This window comes from Plectropomus leopardus, chromosome 3, assembly GCF_008729295.1.
Source record: "Plectropomus leopardus isolate mb chromosome 3, YSFRI_Pleo_2.0, whole genome shotgun sequence".
NCBI classification, from domain to species: Eukaryota; Metazoa; Chordata; class Actinopteri; order Perciformes; family Serranidae; genus Plectropomus; species Plectropomus leopardus.
The window spans coordinates 15,496,629-15,513,440 of NC_056465.1; the positions used below are offsets into that span (position 1 = coordinate 15,496,629).

The 16,812-nt window shown below is 39.3% G+C and overlaps 1 protein-coding gene across 3 annotated transcripts in view; it reads right to left on the reverse strand.

The window, feature by feature from the left end:
* LOC121965043 (homer protein homolog 3-like) overlaps nucleotides 1-13,570 on the reverse strand; it is a 57,774-nt gene extending 44,204 nt beyond the window's left edge. For 2 of the 3 annotated variants that reach the window (XM_042515218.1, XM_042515211.1), the window contains exons 1-2: nucleotides 13,277-13,570; nucleotides 9,300-9,345 (exon numbers count right to left, since the gene is read on the reverse strand). In XM_042515218.1, the coding sequence (XP_042371152.1) occupies nucleotides 9,300-9,322 (23 nt within the window). In that variant the 5' untranslated portion in view covers nucleotides 9,323-9,345; nucleotides 13,277-13,570. The remainder of the gene's footprint in view (nucleotides 1-9,299; nucleotides 9,346-13,276) is intronic. The other variant, XM_042515226.1, reaches the window with a different exon arrangement.
* Between the last annotated feature and the right edge of the window lie 3,242 nt (nucleotides 13,571-16,812).

The following is a 16,812-nucleotide window of genomic DNA, read 5'->3' on the forward strand; positions in this document are numbered from 1 at the left end:
TGGTTGAAAGGGAGCTAATTTATATACTGTTGGGTAGATCAATAGAAAGCAATGTATCATATATTGTAGAAGCTGATAATGTTCTGTGTGTAAAATCTTAAACTGCAAATGTGAGTAAGAACTACAATATTCGAGTGTAATGTAGAATTAAATGCAAGTAATCTAATAAAATAAATTGAATTTGTACTTCATGTGCAGGACTTGAAAATGCTCTGCAAATCTTCATACAGTAGCTACTGTGTTGAGGGCATATCCACGTCCTGCTGTGAGCCAGAGGTCTAAATCCAGTAAGGGGTCATCTGGATCAATTATTGTCAATCTATTCCAGGCCAGATATACATCAGCCCATCTGCCCCAACCCCCCTCCGTCATTCTATACACACTCACTGCTGCACATCTATGCATGAGTGGAGGGAGAGCTGTGATCAGATTACAGCTCAGTAATTAAATGGGGTCAAAAACATGACATGTTTTTTGAGGTGTAAACTGAGGTGCTACATCACATCCTTCTCTTGTCTCTCTCCGTGTTTCATTCTCCTGTCTCTGTAAATAATGTGCTTCACTTCTGCCTCTTATGCGTTTGCATTGTCTCTCCTCTTTCCAAGTTACAATATAGAGAAGGTCGTGAGGATCAGGCACTAACTCTCTGGCAACACCTAGAAGCTACTTGATGTCTTTCCAGATTGATTGTTTTTCATGTATGTTCACATTCTATGCATGATTCTGTCATATAGATTTTTTTTGTACCCATAGTATAAAATAGTATACCCATTTAGACCTACATATGTTTTAAAGTAGTAGTCACACAGTGAAAACAAAATAAATCATGTAAAGAATTTTAAAAATATTATAACAATCAATGCACCATGATGCATCCATAATCTTTTTATAATTGTGTCATATTCAGAATCATTGAGATTTCCATCGCAACTAATTCCTACTTCCTCTCAATACCAGCTAGAATGAAAAAAAAAACAATCCAAAAACACCATTTTTAGTGACAAAAGTGCCATTACTAGAGATGTGCTAAAAACCAATATGAGTTAGCTGAGAGGCTTTTGAGAACTGCTTTTCTTTAAGGAAACTCTGAGTCGCTCTTTCATTTAGGGCAAACAGCTCTCCTTGGGATTATTTTATTTGTATTCAGGGTCAGAGTGGGTCCAGACAGTTAGAGACAGACTGGTAAAATCCAGGAGACCAAGGACAGAAAGCTCTGCTGGGATCTGAGCCCAGGCAGCCAGGACTGAATCCTCCTGTGTGGCTCAATCCTCTATGGGCAAAACCACTTTTCATGCCTCTCTGGGACATTTTATCTCCACTCCTGCGCGTCTGTGTTCATACCACACAAGTCTGCTGCAGTCTGTCACTGCAGGATCATCTGATGATTTTGACGTGGTGCCAACTGACGGATTTCAAAACGACACATTCCCTGGAAAATACTTCTGAAGTTTACTCAAAAAAAACCCAAACTTTTTTGATATTGTGCCATTATCAGAAAAAAGGGAGCGTAAAGCAGTTTGAGCTGATTGCTGAAGTTTTTTGAATCCACAAACCGACCTCCACACTCCCCATTAAAAACACACAGCAGTGACACCAGATAGAGGCGGAGGCACGCAGCCCTGAGGCTGTCAACTCCACTTCACCCTCATGATAAATTAATTGGCATGAAGCACTCAGATGAATTTCGAGGTTACATACAGGGGGAGAGATCTGATGAAATGTCGGACCGAGCCAAACAAACAGCCCTCCTGCAAGGCCTTCTGCTGATGCTCGCAAGCTCTCTCACAGCTTCACATCCATGCAGATGAAATAATTCCTTTCAGGGACAGCAAAATATTACAAGTACAACAGTATTTGGCTGCCGCCTGCAGCAAAGACCATAAACAGAAGGACTTCTATGATAGCTCCATCTGGACGAGCTGGAAGACGGACAGTACGAGGGCTGAGCTTTCTACAGGGAGCCATCAGAGAACAAGGAGGCTTTAATACACTTCCTCTGACCTACGAGGCTGCATTCACTGCATGCACAGTTTCAAATTACTGCTCCGACATCTCTGATAACGGTTCATTACCTCCTCTGGAGAAGAAATCACATCTCATATAGATAGAAACTGACAGCGATGTGGTAAAGACACGTGCTGAGTTCAACTAAACCAAGTTTGAATCTACACATGAAGAAGATGCCAGTGTTTCATTCTGTTGTGTTTCCTGCTGCATCAAGAGAAAGATTGTCTGCCACCTCCAAGTTGAGTATATAAGACTTAAGTGTGGGATTCACATGAATGAGCAAAAAAAAGTGGGAAATACAACTTGAAAAATTGTCATTTAATGACATGCTATCATTAAGCCTTATTCTCACTGCACAAAAAAACTGCTAACACCCGCTAAAATCTGGCTTTTAAAGGAAATCAGAATGCGTACAATCAGCATTCACACCCAGGTCAAATGACTTCACAGTAGTCACGGGTATTTACTGCCTACGGCTCTGATTGGCATTGTTGGAAACATAGCTCCTGGTTGAATGCGCTAATTTCAACTCCTTAACCAGGAGGGACAATGAAACGCTGTCACCAATTACAGTCAATCTCCTCCTAAGCAGCGCTAAGACATCGTTCCAAATTAGTCTGCACCAAGTTTGAAAGAGAAACTGAATAAATAAGCATACATAAAGAGAAGTAACCGCCGTTAAGTTTTCAATGGGAATGGGGTATTAGGCCTGATTCAAAATGTGTTCGACCAGAGCACACCCCAACAGACAGAAAACGCCAGCAGTAGTAGCTGTGTCATCTACCACCAAATAACAAAAAAACGTGGTCATAAAGCGTCATTTTTCTCAGCAGTTCACAGTTCACTTTCTGTCTGAACACCACATTTTCACTTCAGTGATTGTCACACACTGTTATCAGAGCTGATAGAAGGTCTGCTCGGCAACACAACAGGACCCTCTCTGGCCTGATAAGACTAAATCTAATTTGCAACCATGTCAAGCCAGGTGGACCCATGGAGACCGCTGATATTAACTCAATTTGTATCAGAAATCTAAATATTAAGATTTTGTGTCTTTGTTTAGAAGTCTTCTGGCAACTTACTAATGCAGGGGAACCAAGTAAAGCAGTTTTTTAGTGCAGAGGTTCTTAACTATACAATAAATACCCTAAGGCTGTTATAGCCACACAGCATGTGAAGGTTACTGCTCGTTCCTGGAAAACAAGACGACAACTAAGAAGTTGAGCAGCTCTGTGGGCACACAGCTGAACCCAGAACCAATGTCCCCACCGAAACCCTAATCACTGAGCTACAGACACAATATCGCTGAGGGTGTGTGAGTGCAGGAGGGTGTCTTAACTGTGAAATAGCTTTACCTGGGCAGACAGAGACAATTCTGTGTAAAGTTTGAGGCTGTATGCAGTGTTAGTTTTTTGCTCCCTGTTTATGAGTGAAACAGAGCCAAATTAAATACACTTTGAAGTGATCGTCATGAGAAAAAACAGTGCTGGTTAACAATATGTTAATAACTGAAGGGAAACAGCTCTGGCAAATTTCTCTTACGTTTTAAATAATTTTGTTTTTTTCTGATGTGCAATTATTCTATTAACCCTTTTTACAAAATAATGTGCAATAGGGCTGCCTTAAGTTCCTTTTTTGTGCTGCCTTTGCATCTTACACAGAAACAAACAATGATGGCATTTTGCCACTCCAGTGTGTGATTTCACATAGCATTCAGGTGTTGTATCAAAATGAGCTCCCTATCAAATAGTGTTTCTCCCCTTGTTCATGCAAGTGCCCCCTTGTGGTTTGAGTTAGGGGGGTAAGGGTTTGGTTCAGGTTTAGGTAGGTTGAAACACATATCTACAGGCAATCAGCCTCCCACACAACACGGAAGCAAGTGGTGTGACAGGCGTGATGTTTTACACAATAGCGTTGGCCTCTTATGTCACATACAACATGCCTCAACAACGCTTTGTAAACAATAATAGCATAACATGGCAATAACATTAATTTACCTTCTCTGATATATGGTGGCTGATCCCATCCTCTGCTTGAAGGGTAAGGTGCTACAGATTCATTCATTGTTTTCCCAATGTGCAGACATTTACGGCAGCAATTCTACTTAGAGTTATCCGCTAAATTCTAACAGCTGCTTTTAAAATCAAGACATGTATAGCTGCACACATTCTGTTTGTAGTGTGCACCGCATGCACCAACAAACCGCGCCCACCTCTTGTACACAACAAATTCACCAACTGACATTATGTGGTCCTTGTTACTGTAACCCCATCTTTTTGGTTCAATCTCAGTCAACTGAAGAGATCACATCACAACTTCTCTCAGGTTCACTGCACCTATTTTTCAGCGCAGCTGTCAGACAAAAACATCAGTGTGGTTGGAGCTGTTTGTGAAACATAGAATACAGCTCTCTCCCCGTACGACTGTCTTTTAATGCTTAAATGCGATCATACAGTTTTCTTAAAAAAAAAGTACACTCAAATGTGTGTGTATATATATATACATACAAATTTAGAGGTACTTTGGCAACTGTTTAGATGTGTTATTTGTGGTTGATATTTTTATTTCTATTTCATACAGAATCTGAGTCTCTGATCGTGGACTGACGTGCAGGTACTTTTACTGTGCAAAGCATTTGGTCAACCGCTGGTTGGTTTTAAACTGTGCTTTATAAATAATCTGACTTTACTTGATTGTCATAAAGACTTAAAATTGTCACTTTTTCCCATGAGTTAAGTCTGTGGAGTTATGGGAGGTGTGCATAAGGGGCTTGAAAAGTCAGAAAGGCCTCAAACACTTTGTGACTTCACAGTGGAACCGTCCTTAAAAAGGATAAAATGCTCTTGAGCAACACACCTCAGTTACAACAACATATAAACTGTATCTGCAAAATAAACTGTTTCTATAGAATTAATATCATTAGTCATTTTTTAGCCTTTCAAAATGGATTAAATTTAATAAATAAAAATGTGAGTTTCTCCATTTTTGATAAGTTTACGACTAAATTAAGGAAATGCTCAATGTATTTCTTATTCAGCAACTGTCACCACAAACACACACACACACACACACACACACTGGTTGTGCTGTGTGTCTTCGCCTCAAGTCATCCCTTTCTAATCCTCTCTCGCTGCTCTCCTCATCTCTCCTCTTAACTTCAGGACCCGTTCACCACCCTGAATCTCTGATCTGTGAAACAGAAGCTGCTCCCTCCTGTCTGGCCCTGCAGTCAGACCCAACCAGTCGCTTCTGTAGTTGAGAAAATACTCTTCAAACTGCCAATAATGGAGCTCTATAAGCTCTGCGGGCTGTAAATAGCCTGGGGGGAGGGCGAAGCTGCAAAACGTGCTTGCCAAAAAATCCTATTGGTTGTACTTAAATGCTGAATGTTCACACTTGAAATAGAAAATCAGAAACCCTGCAAGAGATCTATTGAGGTGGGAGATGGCCAAGAGGTTAATAAGTAAGTTTCATGGAGATTATCAGTAGTAATGATAATTATGTAATAAGGTCACACAATATTTTTGCTGTATTACCCAATCTGTGATTTTTACTGCATTGTATAACTACAGATTTATACCCAAGAGCATGTTTAGAGGAAGAATAAACAAAACTAATGACCTGCTGTGACTGGCTGATTATTCACTGTGCCAGAGAAGCAGTAAATCAACTTCATTTTTGATGCTCTAAATCCAAATACACTTTTAAACCAAAATTAAGAAGGACTGTAGTGAAGTGGAAAATGTAGATCTGAAACATAAGCAGGCACTGGGTGAACAAGCGGTCTGTAACATGCCAAACATTGTGGGAGACATGTTGATTTTCGATGTGTTTTTACCGGTTTTAATAACCTGGTCGGTTTGTTTTGGAGGGGAGACTGCTGCGATAATTTCGCTGCTGGTAAAAACTCCCTTAACAATGGAAAATGAAGGAATTTTAACCAAGAGAAATTTCAGCTGGTTGAAATCTGCGATCCTCACCGCTAGATGCCATTAAATCTACCTAAATCTTACACAATGCTCCTTTAAGTGAGTCAAATTTGCAATACTGGAGTAACACTGAGTATTCAACATTGAGAAGACTGCAGACTGTCTCATGCAACATTATTGGAATGCATTTCTTTTTTCAGTCGCCTCATGAAAAGTTGATGCAAAAACTCACATTTTATCATTCAGATTCAAGTATATGTACGATTAAGAAGAGCATAACTTCTATAGAAATCTTTTAACAGTTGTATAGTATTATTAAATTATTTACAGAGACCTGTGTTCAGCCTGTCAGGTTAAATAACACGTGTTGACCCAGAAGTCTGAAAAAAAGAGCTGAATTCAGGCTAAATGAGAGCGTCAGCTGAGTGCCTTAGCAGAGCATCATTTTTCACCATCTATGCATTAAGACAAAACAAACTGGAACTCTGCTGTGGTTCTACAGTCTCTGAGAACTTATTTTTGGCAGATTCTCTTTGTTCCTCTCAAAGCTAGATTTCTCCTTTAAGGGTCTGCTTCCTCTGACCTCTGAGAGGAAGCCGCCTCGTGTCCACATTCCTGAGCCAGCGAAAGTGTCTGGTCCAGTCCGGCAACATGACACGCTACAACTACATACCAAAATAGCACAGCAGCAAGGGGAAACGCTAATTCATAGCTGTTCAACACGTCAACATAGCTGCAGCACAACATATTCTCTGCCAAAGTCTTTACACTGGGAAGCTTCGAAAGAAAACAAGGATTCATCGGTTTTTCGTAAAGGTGTTTACCAACTCACCAACCATCTTCTACACTACATGACTTGAAAAAAATGCCCGAAATGTGAGCTCTAGCTATGTAAAGACAGCACGGCACTTCACTTATCTGAAGGTCAGCTCCTCTGACTGATGGCTTATTGTTGTCTCACACTGTGAAGGTGACACAAAGAGGTTCTCTTTATTCAGGATATGAAGGTCAGAGGGAGAGATGCAGAAAAAGAGATGATCTCTCATCTCGATCCCACAGCAACACCGTTATTACTTTCACGTCAATAAAACACTGTGACAAGAAGTGGACAGAAGGACAGTGAGCCAAGATGAGTGTTAATTCATGCATTTGCAGATGTCTTCAAAACAGCAATTAAGAAGCTCTTCTCCCCGCGGAGCAGCTGGTTTCTCCTTGGCCAGTGGGAGGACGCAGACGCTGAGCAGCTTTATGCTGTTATTGCTGCAGATTAACTGAATATGTTCCTGCTGAAACCAAAGTTTAGACGTCCTCTGTGCTGCAGAGGGACGCTGCACGGTGACATTAAGAGAGATTTCAACAGTGAATGAGATGATACGGACGACAATATCATCATCCTCCTTCCATGACTCCTCTTTAATTATGTAGATAGATGTTCATACTGTGACCCAACTTGCCACATACTGAATATAAACTGCTTTAAAACAGCACTAACAAGTGGTTATTCTGCAACTGTCTTGTGTGTCTCCGAATTAAAAGGATTATTTTTTGGGGTGATCTTTTTCTTAGAGTAAGATGAGAAAATTGATGGCACCCAAGAGTAAATCACCAATTTCATCACAATTTGATATTATATTGATTCTTTGGACAATCATACAACATTTGCTGATATCACAAAGCCTGCCACATTACGATTTTGAATCAGTTTGATTTGATTAAGGGGTCTGCTATCAATATGAAGCACTATACCCATTCAACACAATCTGTTACAGAAGAAGCTGCCAACCCTTTCTTTTTTGCGTTTGGCCATAAAAGATAAAACATCATATAACAATTTTTAAAAATTAGGACCGACAAGGTCCAACAGTGCTGGACACACTACAGCGACTAGGGCTTCTTATGGTCACCAGCTTGGTGTGTCAGGGTCTTTAAATGCCAAATCCTGTCCCAAAGTCTTCTGCGTTTAAAATAATTTGCATCATGTGTTATGGAATTATTAATTCATTAAAATGCATAATTGTGGCATCAAAAGTAGCAGTGAAAAATTTTGGGAGCACCTAAACAATGTGCTGCTGCACACAAGTGAAAAAGTTAGGCGCACCAGTGCAAGCAGTGTAAAAAAGTCAGTCAGGATCCTGCACCCTGCATGGGATACCGTTTGCTGCTCAAATTGAATTTAAGGCACTGGTACTTGACTATCATGCTGTAAATGGCTCAGAATCATCTTACATCCAGGTCACGGTCAACTGAACACCCAAACCCGTCCACCATGCCACCTGCTGATTGCTACTGCCAATCAGCTCACTATTCCCTCTTCACCAAGGCCTGGTTACTGCTCTTTAAAGCTATCCTGGCTCCATGATGGTGAAATCTGTTGGCATTAAGACAGCAGTATCTCAACAAATCCTCTGTCGCACACTGAAAAATAAATTTGTTCAGATTCCAACTAATTCCAATAAAATTAAATACAATAAAATAACATATACATAACAATAACATTTTAAGTCTCTTTGGATAAAAGCATCAGCTACATAAAGGTATAAATGTGTCTCTTGAGGATTTCTATTTTGTGATTTTTACGTTCATTCCACTGCATGTCAGAGGAAAACACTGTATTTGTTTACACCACTATATATCTTTGACAGTTCATAGTTTGACATGCAAAACATACCAAAAAATCATAGAATACAATGCACTGTTAAAGGGTTCAAACAATCCAACAATATATGGATTAGCGGAGCTGCAATGGAACAACTGACTGGGGGACAATACAATGAAAGAGACATCAAACAATGGCAACAAGAGGAGAGCGTGCCGACAACATCTGCACATCATGACAAGCATGAAACTCCACTGTGTGAACCAGATCTTACAGTTAACAGTCCACTGAGGGGAGGGTAAACATGAAGGGGACGTGAAGAGGGTGGATTTTCTTCAGAGGCAAATAAATGTTTGATGAAGTAGGGATGGGCAGATTGATCCCCAAAGTATCAATAGTACAGATCCTGATGTTGTATTCTTGAATATCAAACAGAGCAACGAGCTGTCTCTCAGCTTCACCATGCAATATTGACTTTTCCATCAAAAGCAGCCTTTTACTGAAATTTTACTGTGATTTTTTTTGTTAACATTCAGCAATTTTTCGTTTTTTTTATTTCCAAATAACATCTATCTTCAGACAAGGTAATAAATTATGAATAAATTCTCCAGTACAAGCTGGCATTTAAGCAGCTTTTGCTGATGGAAGGTATCAATGACAGTCATCTGATGGTCAGTATCATCTGGGAGGAGATCAAAAACTAAACTGAGTTTATAGCCCATCCCTGCCATGCAGAGCCACAACAAAAAGACGACGTGGGTTTGTACCTCTCTCGATGTAGCGGGAACATTTTACAGCTCGCAGACAACTCCTCTGCAGCAGGACAAGAGGAGAGACAATCAAAGTTACACAGTGATAATAATTACATGTGGAGCTTGTCAGGCATCATTCAGTGATGTCTAAATAAGTAGTTGCTGACACTGAATGCTAATCCATTCTGTGTACGCAGTGCAGCTTAGAAATGGGAAATGATAAGACTTTATTGATACCGACGCCATCATCGACTCTACCTACTAGTCCGATTCTTTACTGATTCCCTTATTGATCCCACTTCAAATTTCTATGCTTTTCAGCATCAACTGTTTTATTATTTCTGAGTCTAAAAAACAGTATAGACACAGAGTAGAAAATCAGGCATTCATGTGACTCCAGTTTGCAAAAACAGAATATTTACCCTCAGTAAGGAACGTGCTGCTCAGTTTGGAGGCAGTGGTACTCATGAACAGAGTGTAAAAAACAAACCTGGGATTTAAATGATTTATTTATTTTTTTAGCAAATTGCTGGTGTTTCCACTCCTAATTGAAATGCACATTTTACAGACGCTAAACCAGCACTGTTGTCACCTTTCTTGGTGAAACGAAGCCACGCTTTGGATAACTTTATTGCAGATATCAAGCATCATCTCCAGCAGCTACATCTCACACCTCAAGTAGACTGAGGTTGGAAACTATTATTCAATTTAGTTCAAATGTGCCGAAATGTGAATCACAGCAAAGTTTTGACACATTGACAAAATAACAACATAAATAAGTTATATAAATATTTTAAATAGCACTTTCAATGGTAGAAACTGCAGCCAGTTATTACAATTCAATAAAATAATGAAGAAATGAGTTACAAAGTCTGTCTGAGTTTAGAGGCTCCTTAAATGAGACCAAGAAATGCAGACTTTATAGCCACAAATTTGGGGCACACCTCTAGTGAATCATTTGCTGCCCTAAGCATCCCTTAATCCTTTGAAACCTGAGCAAATTGGCTTGAATTCTTTAAAAACATGGAAAGAAGGCAATGAGCAACTTAACAAGAAATGACCCAAATGTTAGCAAAAAATTTTACATTGTTTTTAAAGAATATTACGTGAAATTAGAAAAACAAAAACGCAAAGGAAGTGACCAGAAAAGAGTGCTACAATAAAAAATTGAAATATAACTAGTAATGACAAATAACAACATTTTTCTGTGATCTAATCTTAAATATATAATTATAATAACAAATATAGTTTTATTAATATTTTCTCACGGTTATTTGAACATTTTCTAATGATTCCATCTTTTTTCATCAAATTTTATTTTATTTTCTTGTCATCTTTTCTCATTTTTTGGCAATTTGCGGGACATATCATGCTGATTGCCTTTCCCCATCCTTTGGAAATTAAAGCAAATTGCTCACAATTGAAAGGTTTTAATGCTTGTCAAAGGCTTCTGAACACAGTACAAGAAAACTGATATTGATCCAGGTTTCAAAGGGTTAATCTAGTGCACAGAGTTCATTTGGTGCACTCAGGTGGTCCTCTTCAAAATATATGATGTGGCCACTCTGTGTTTATTTGCTTTCAGGTGGTCATAAGTTCCTCATATATGTATAATTGAATTGGATGGATAAAAAAAGCTGCTGCAGGCTGTAAATAATGGTGGCCGCCAGCAGCTTGTTATAGAAAAATACAACATCTCCATTAAATCAAGACTCTCCATCAAATGGCATATTCTATCTGTACGGGGACCTTCGTGGGTCAGGTGACATGATTAATAAGTGCTCTAAGACAAGCTGTACACAGCATGAGAGCACCTGTGCACTCAGCACTCATTTTGTTATGGACCTGAAGTGGTTGTTAATCAAGACTCTCCTCCTGGTGCTCGCTTCTCTCAGGAGAGCAGAGTGGCTGCATGCTGTCTCCATCTGTCAAGAGTTGTTCAGGTTCCTGTCTGAGTATGCACGGTGGCCCAAAGCTCCTTCATGACTTTCATTTAGACCAGGTGATTGAACTCAGCTGCTTCTAGTCACCACTGAAAATACTTCAGTCTCCGTACATTTGGAATACAGAACCATACTGAGAGACATTACCCATTAACGGTTACAGTGTCGCCAATTAGTGTTGAAGTGGGACATTTAAACTCAGGTATTTACCACTGGCTATTTGAAAGCAACATCCAGGTTGTAAGCTTGTTGTTGTTGAGAATGCACTGTTAGTTTCTGTGTGTCTCATTTGAGGAGAAGACACGCGTTCAGTTTATACTAAAAGTATATCCCTTCACGCTTGTTGAGGAATCCAGTGACTGACTTGGGATGCAGCTGTTGTTGTTTGGACATCCCAAACACTCAACTTGAACCTTAATACTAAGTTTAAAGGTCCAGTGTGTAGGATTTAAGGGCATCTGTTGGCAGAAATTATATATAATATTCATAACTTGAAAATGAGTATTGTTACATTTCAAGTTCAGACCAAAACTTCAAGACAAGTTGAAACATGCAAGTATTTACAACGTGCCAATTGCCTGTTTACACCAATTTGATTAGACGGGTGTATTATCTTCACAGCAACAAGTCTTTACATTTATATTGTTATTTCTACCTTTTCAGGCTTGATCTTGTATCTAAATATAATTTTTAGCTTCTTACCAAGAGTGAGGATAGTGAGGCTGGTGATGAAACAGTGAAAATATAATGTACTGAGCTTCAGATGGGCTATTGTCAGAGAATGCTGCAGCAAACTTAAGAACCATCTGCGCTCCTTTTGACTTAGCAAAAGGACTTTGTTACAAGACAACTGGCTGTTGAAACAGATGCTTGCCTTACTTGCAAAAACCAATGGCTGTCAATTTGATAACCTGAGGCGCAGGTGACACCACCAGCTGGCCTGAGTCGAGATGAGACCAGGCAGTTCACACCACTGCAACTTCTCTCTGCAACATTCTAAAACGGTTTTGTCTCATGACTTATCTTTGGTCTAAACTTGGCTTTACACACATGGCACATGGGAGAAGTTTCAATTCTGCAATCCCAATGCTAAATGCAACTTCAAGGTACACACTAGACCTTTAATATGTTCATAAATAGACCATAAGCCTATATTTAAGCAGTTGTTTTCATGCAATATATGCATTAAACAGTGAATACGATCAAATCTGCAAAAGTGTATAAATAATGTTCTTCAAAAACATATCAGTTGAAGCCTGATAAAGATAGAGCACTGAGGAGGCTCTATTACTGTTCTCATTTACTCATTTAAGTAGCAACTCAACTGAAGTGTCACTAAATCAGCCAAACGCACTGACTCAAGTCATGTGAGAAGGGTTCGGGTGTGAACGAACCAAGCTTAAGGCCTGCATGCACACACACGCAGTTTATGAGAATGAGCACAGCTTGTCACCAGCAGCTTCCCAAAGCAAACCCATGCAGGATCCCCTGCCGTGTATGTGTGTGTTGCAAATAGCAGAGAAATAGAGAACAGGAAATCACAGTGATTCTGTTAACTGCAGGATGCATGAGTAATCCGTTTGAGTGTTCTAACATATGACCATAAAAGTGTGTGTGTGTGTGTGTGTGTATTTTAAACAAAGCGTGTATGCACCAGCCAAACAGTTTAATGTAATACAGCCATGATCGGTCAACACGTGAATTTGACTTTTTTACGGTCAGACATGTCATTACGGTATGTACGGACATCAGACTGAGCCTCGAGCTCTACGGTTTACAGTGAAAGGATTCCCCTCGCGGTAATGTCCATCAGGATGTAAACAAAGAAAACAATGCAGTGTCACATGTGAACTGATGGTAATATTCTAAACGAAAGGCTTTAAATTGGAGTGATGTTGCTGTTTAATCCGACCGATCGACCACACGCTCAGAAAATTCCCACAAGTCACAACAAAGTTCACTTTTTACGCATTTCGCCATTTTAACAAATCACTTCCAGACAGCAGAGGTGCACGAACTGTAAATTTCAGACACAAATGTCTAACTTACCCCATGCTCCGAGGATCTAGATGCTGTTTTGATGACTGATTCCAATCACCACTCCACTTTTTGTCCTTTCCTCCTCGCTTTCCAAACGGATTCGCTTCCTCCCTAAAATCCTGGACGCAACTTACATTTCCGAAGAAAAAAAAGAAGACAAATCACTTCCGACTCCAGATTTCCACCGTTTCCCCTCCAACAGTACTCCTCTCCTCTCAAGTCAGTTGTTGTACTCCAGTCTGTCTGCCTCCCTTTGTCCGCGCGTTTCCACGGCGAACAACACCGCGTATCTGTCGTCCCCGTGCGTAATTACGCACCGTGAATCGTTTGGCTCCGTCCTGCGGGCCGGACAGACGGAGGAATGTCGATAAAAGTCGCGCAGCAGAGTGCTTTTGGCTCAAACCTCGTCCAGGACTTGTGCAGCACTCCCCTCCCGCCTCTGTGCCAGATCATACTGGGATCCCATTCAACTCTCTCAGTAGGACCGTGGAGCCCCTTTAGCGCCATCTGATGGCCACCGTGCAAACTACACCCCCTCCTCCTCTGTGTCCCCACTCTCCACTAAAATGTCAGAATGTGAAATACTACATGTGGAAATAGCCCGCGTACAGTCTTAAAAGCCCCCCTCAGTGTGTATTTATGAGATGCAGCGTAGAAAAAGCAAGAAGTATCTAAAATTACTGGTCGAGGCCAAATGGCCGTTTAAAAAAAAAGCTTCTGCAAAAAATCAGTCACATGTACAATTCTGCAGCCACTGACTGCTGATCCCAAGTTAAATCAGATAATATTCCACATAAAGCTGTTTATAAAGAGCTATATGGTAATCCTGTCAAATACTATGATGGATAAAATCGAATAAATCAAAACAGAAAAATAAATATCTCACTGTCAGAAAATATATATATTAGACTGGAAATCCAATTGTTAGAATACCACAGCACTCAATAAACTCACTGTGCCGCCTGACAGAATATTATGCATGAGAATAATGATGTTATTCATTAGGGAGATGACCATATTTCATAGCAGTGATTATGTAATCACATGACTGTGTTCTTCTCGCTACAAATCACATAATATTAGGGGTTTCAATGGTATTTCTTGACCAAAACTGAAGAAAACCACACAAATATGACCCTTTAAATATCAAACAGAACATCAAACCAAATAACACAATCAAAAACAGAAAAATCTGCTTACAATTAAAGTAATATACACTGAAAGTCCCTATATGGAAATTATAATGTGATTGTTCCAGGGATTTTTCCAGAAGGTAATTTATAAGATGCTTTCCATAGTAATGGATAAGATAAACAATCAGGTAAAGTCCAGTGTGTTTTTAAAGTTCTTTATAAATCTGACTTGATCTGACATGTTATAGTCTAAAATAGAAATGAGAATTAACACACGTGCTAATAAACATAGGCACAGATTAAGAGGGGGAGCCAGGGGACACACCCCCTAAAATTTATAACATGCATTTGTGTACCCCCTTAAAACACGTGAGTAACTGAGGAATTATTTTAACAAAATTAATTACATTAACACCATAAACCACACCATACTTGGAATGACATTGTGTGGATAGATACAACAGAATGAAGTGTACATTGTTAAGAGTGTGTGGCAGCCATGAAGCAGGTGCCACTAAATTCATTAATAACAACAATAGAACCTAAAATGGGAAAAATAACTTTCTCTTTTAGAGACCAATTTAAGAAATGGAACACATTTATCCCAACAGTATGAAGCTTAAATTTACACAAAAAGCATAGAAATACCCAATGGACTTGAAGTAAGTACTTGTAGGAAATACTTGTAAGATGTTGAATTAAACACTGCAATAAAGTAATAAAAATTAAAAATAAATAAATTGATGTGGAAAAGGAGAAAATTGGTGCATATCAGAATGGAGAAAACTGAGTGCTTGATGTTCAGAAATTCTGACAGAGGACCCCAACCCCCCCTTCATTTGTCCCCGCCCAAATATTGAAGCTAAACCTATCCCCTTGCATGTAAAATATAAATCCAAAACCATTTTAGACATTGTATAGAATATAATGGTATAATATATAATATGGTTTCTGCAGTTTCAGAGCACAGTTTTGTAAAAGTGAAACTTTCATGGAGCTGCTAATTGGCAAAAAAAAGACAAGAAAACTGGGGACCATTTCACCCACTGACTTCTTATTAAAGCTTTACAACTTTACTCATAAAAGTGTTGAAAATCACTGTTGCATCACGCTTAGAAAAAGCTGCACTTCACCTCATTAATCCACACAGACCTTGGTTTGGAGTCACCACTGATTTATAATAAACCATATTTGCAGGAATATGAGGTGAGCATGTGAGAGCGGAGCATCAAATGTAGTGGAAGAGTGATGGGAGCAGCTCCTGTGCACTAATCATGCTGCTCAGTGGCCTGTTGCAGCTGACTGCTGCTCTGCGCTGCAGGGGGGCAGCAGATCTCTGTATTACATGCAACAAACCCTCACGCTCATTTACAGAGACACTTCTCAGCCGGTTCGAGGCAGTTTGCAGCACAGCTGGACGGACTGGGCAGGATGGAGCTGAAACTCCAGGCCTCTGCCTTTAACACAAAGGGTATTCATCACCTCTGGCAGCCCCAGTGTGCACACACAGATGGGTCTTCTTGGAGAAGATTCTCTGCTCTTCCAGGTCAGGCAGTGGCTAAATCAAACTCAGTGTTTTCTTCATGCTCGCTGTAGCAGGTGGGACAGAACGTCAAATACCAGTATGATGTTGTCAACAAAGCATCATGCACTGGAAATAAAGTCTAGACAGAGTATCAATCAATTTTTAAAGAGGCTTCTTTGCAATTAAGCCTTAAGCAAAGAGACTGGATTTTTTTCAAACATGTGGGGTAAAGGAAATGAGCAACTTAATGAGACATGACCCAAAAATGAACAAATAAAAACATTAAAAGTGTAAAAAATGACAAGAAAATTACCTGAAAATTAGCAAGAGAAAAAAAAGTTTAAAAAACCCCCAACAAAAACAATGAACAAACAAGGAAATGAATTTAAATTAATTATTATGTCCTTAATAAATAAATATGTATAATAACATTCATATATACATATATCCTGTAACATAACATAAAATATACAATAAAAATAGTCATAGTTGTCTCGACATTTTCCCTATATATATTTTTATATATTTGCCAATAATTTTCTCTCTCTTTTTAAAAACGTATTTTTAGTTTGATTTCCAGTCACCTTTAACAAATTCATTGCTCTTTTTTTTTTTAATGTTTTCAAAAGAAATCAAACTATTTTTTTCAGGTCTCAAAGGGCTCAATGCTTGTGAATGGTGTCTTAGTGCAGCACAAAAACTGCTGTTGGTTTGTTCAGGTTTCAAAGGGGTAATCTGATTTGTCTGGACTTTAATTTGTAAAATTAAAACTGCCATACATATATCATACAAGATGTTTTTCAGTCAAAACATTATGCAGATTCCCACAGCACCTAGTGATTTTGTGTATATATATTTGAATCATTCATCACATGCTTGTTGTAAGC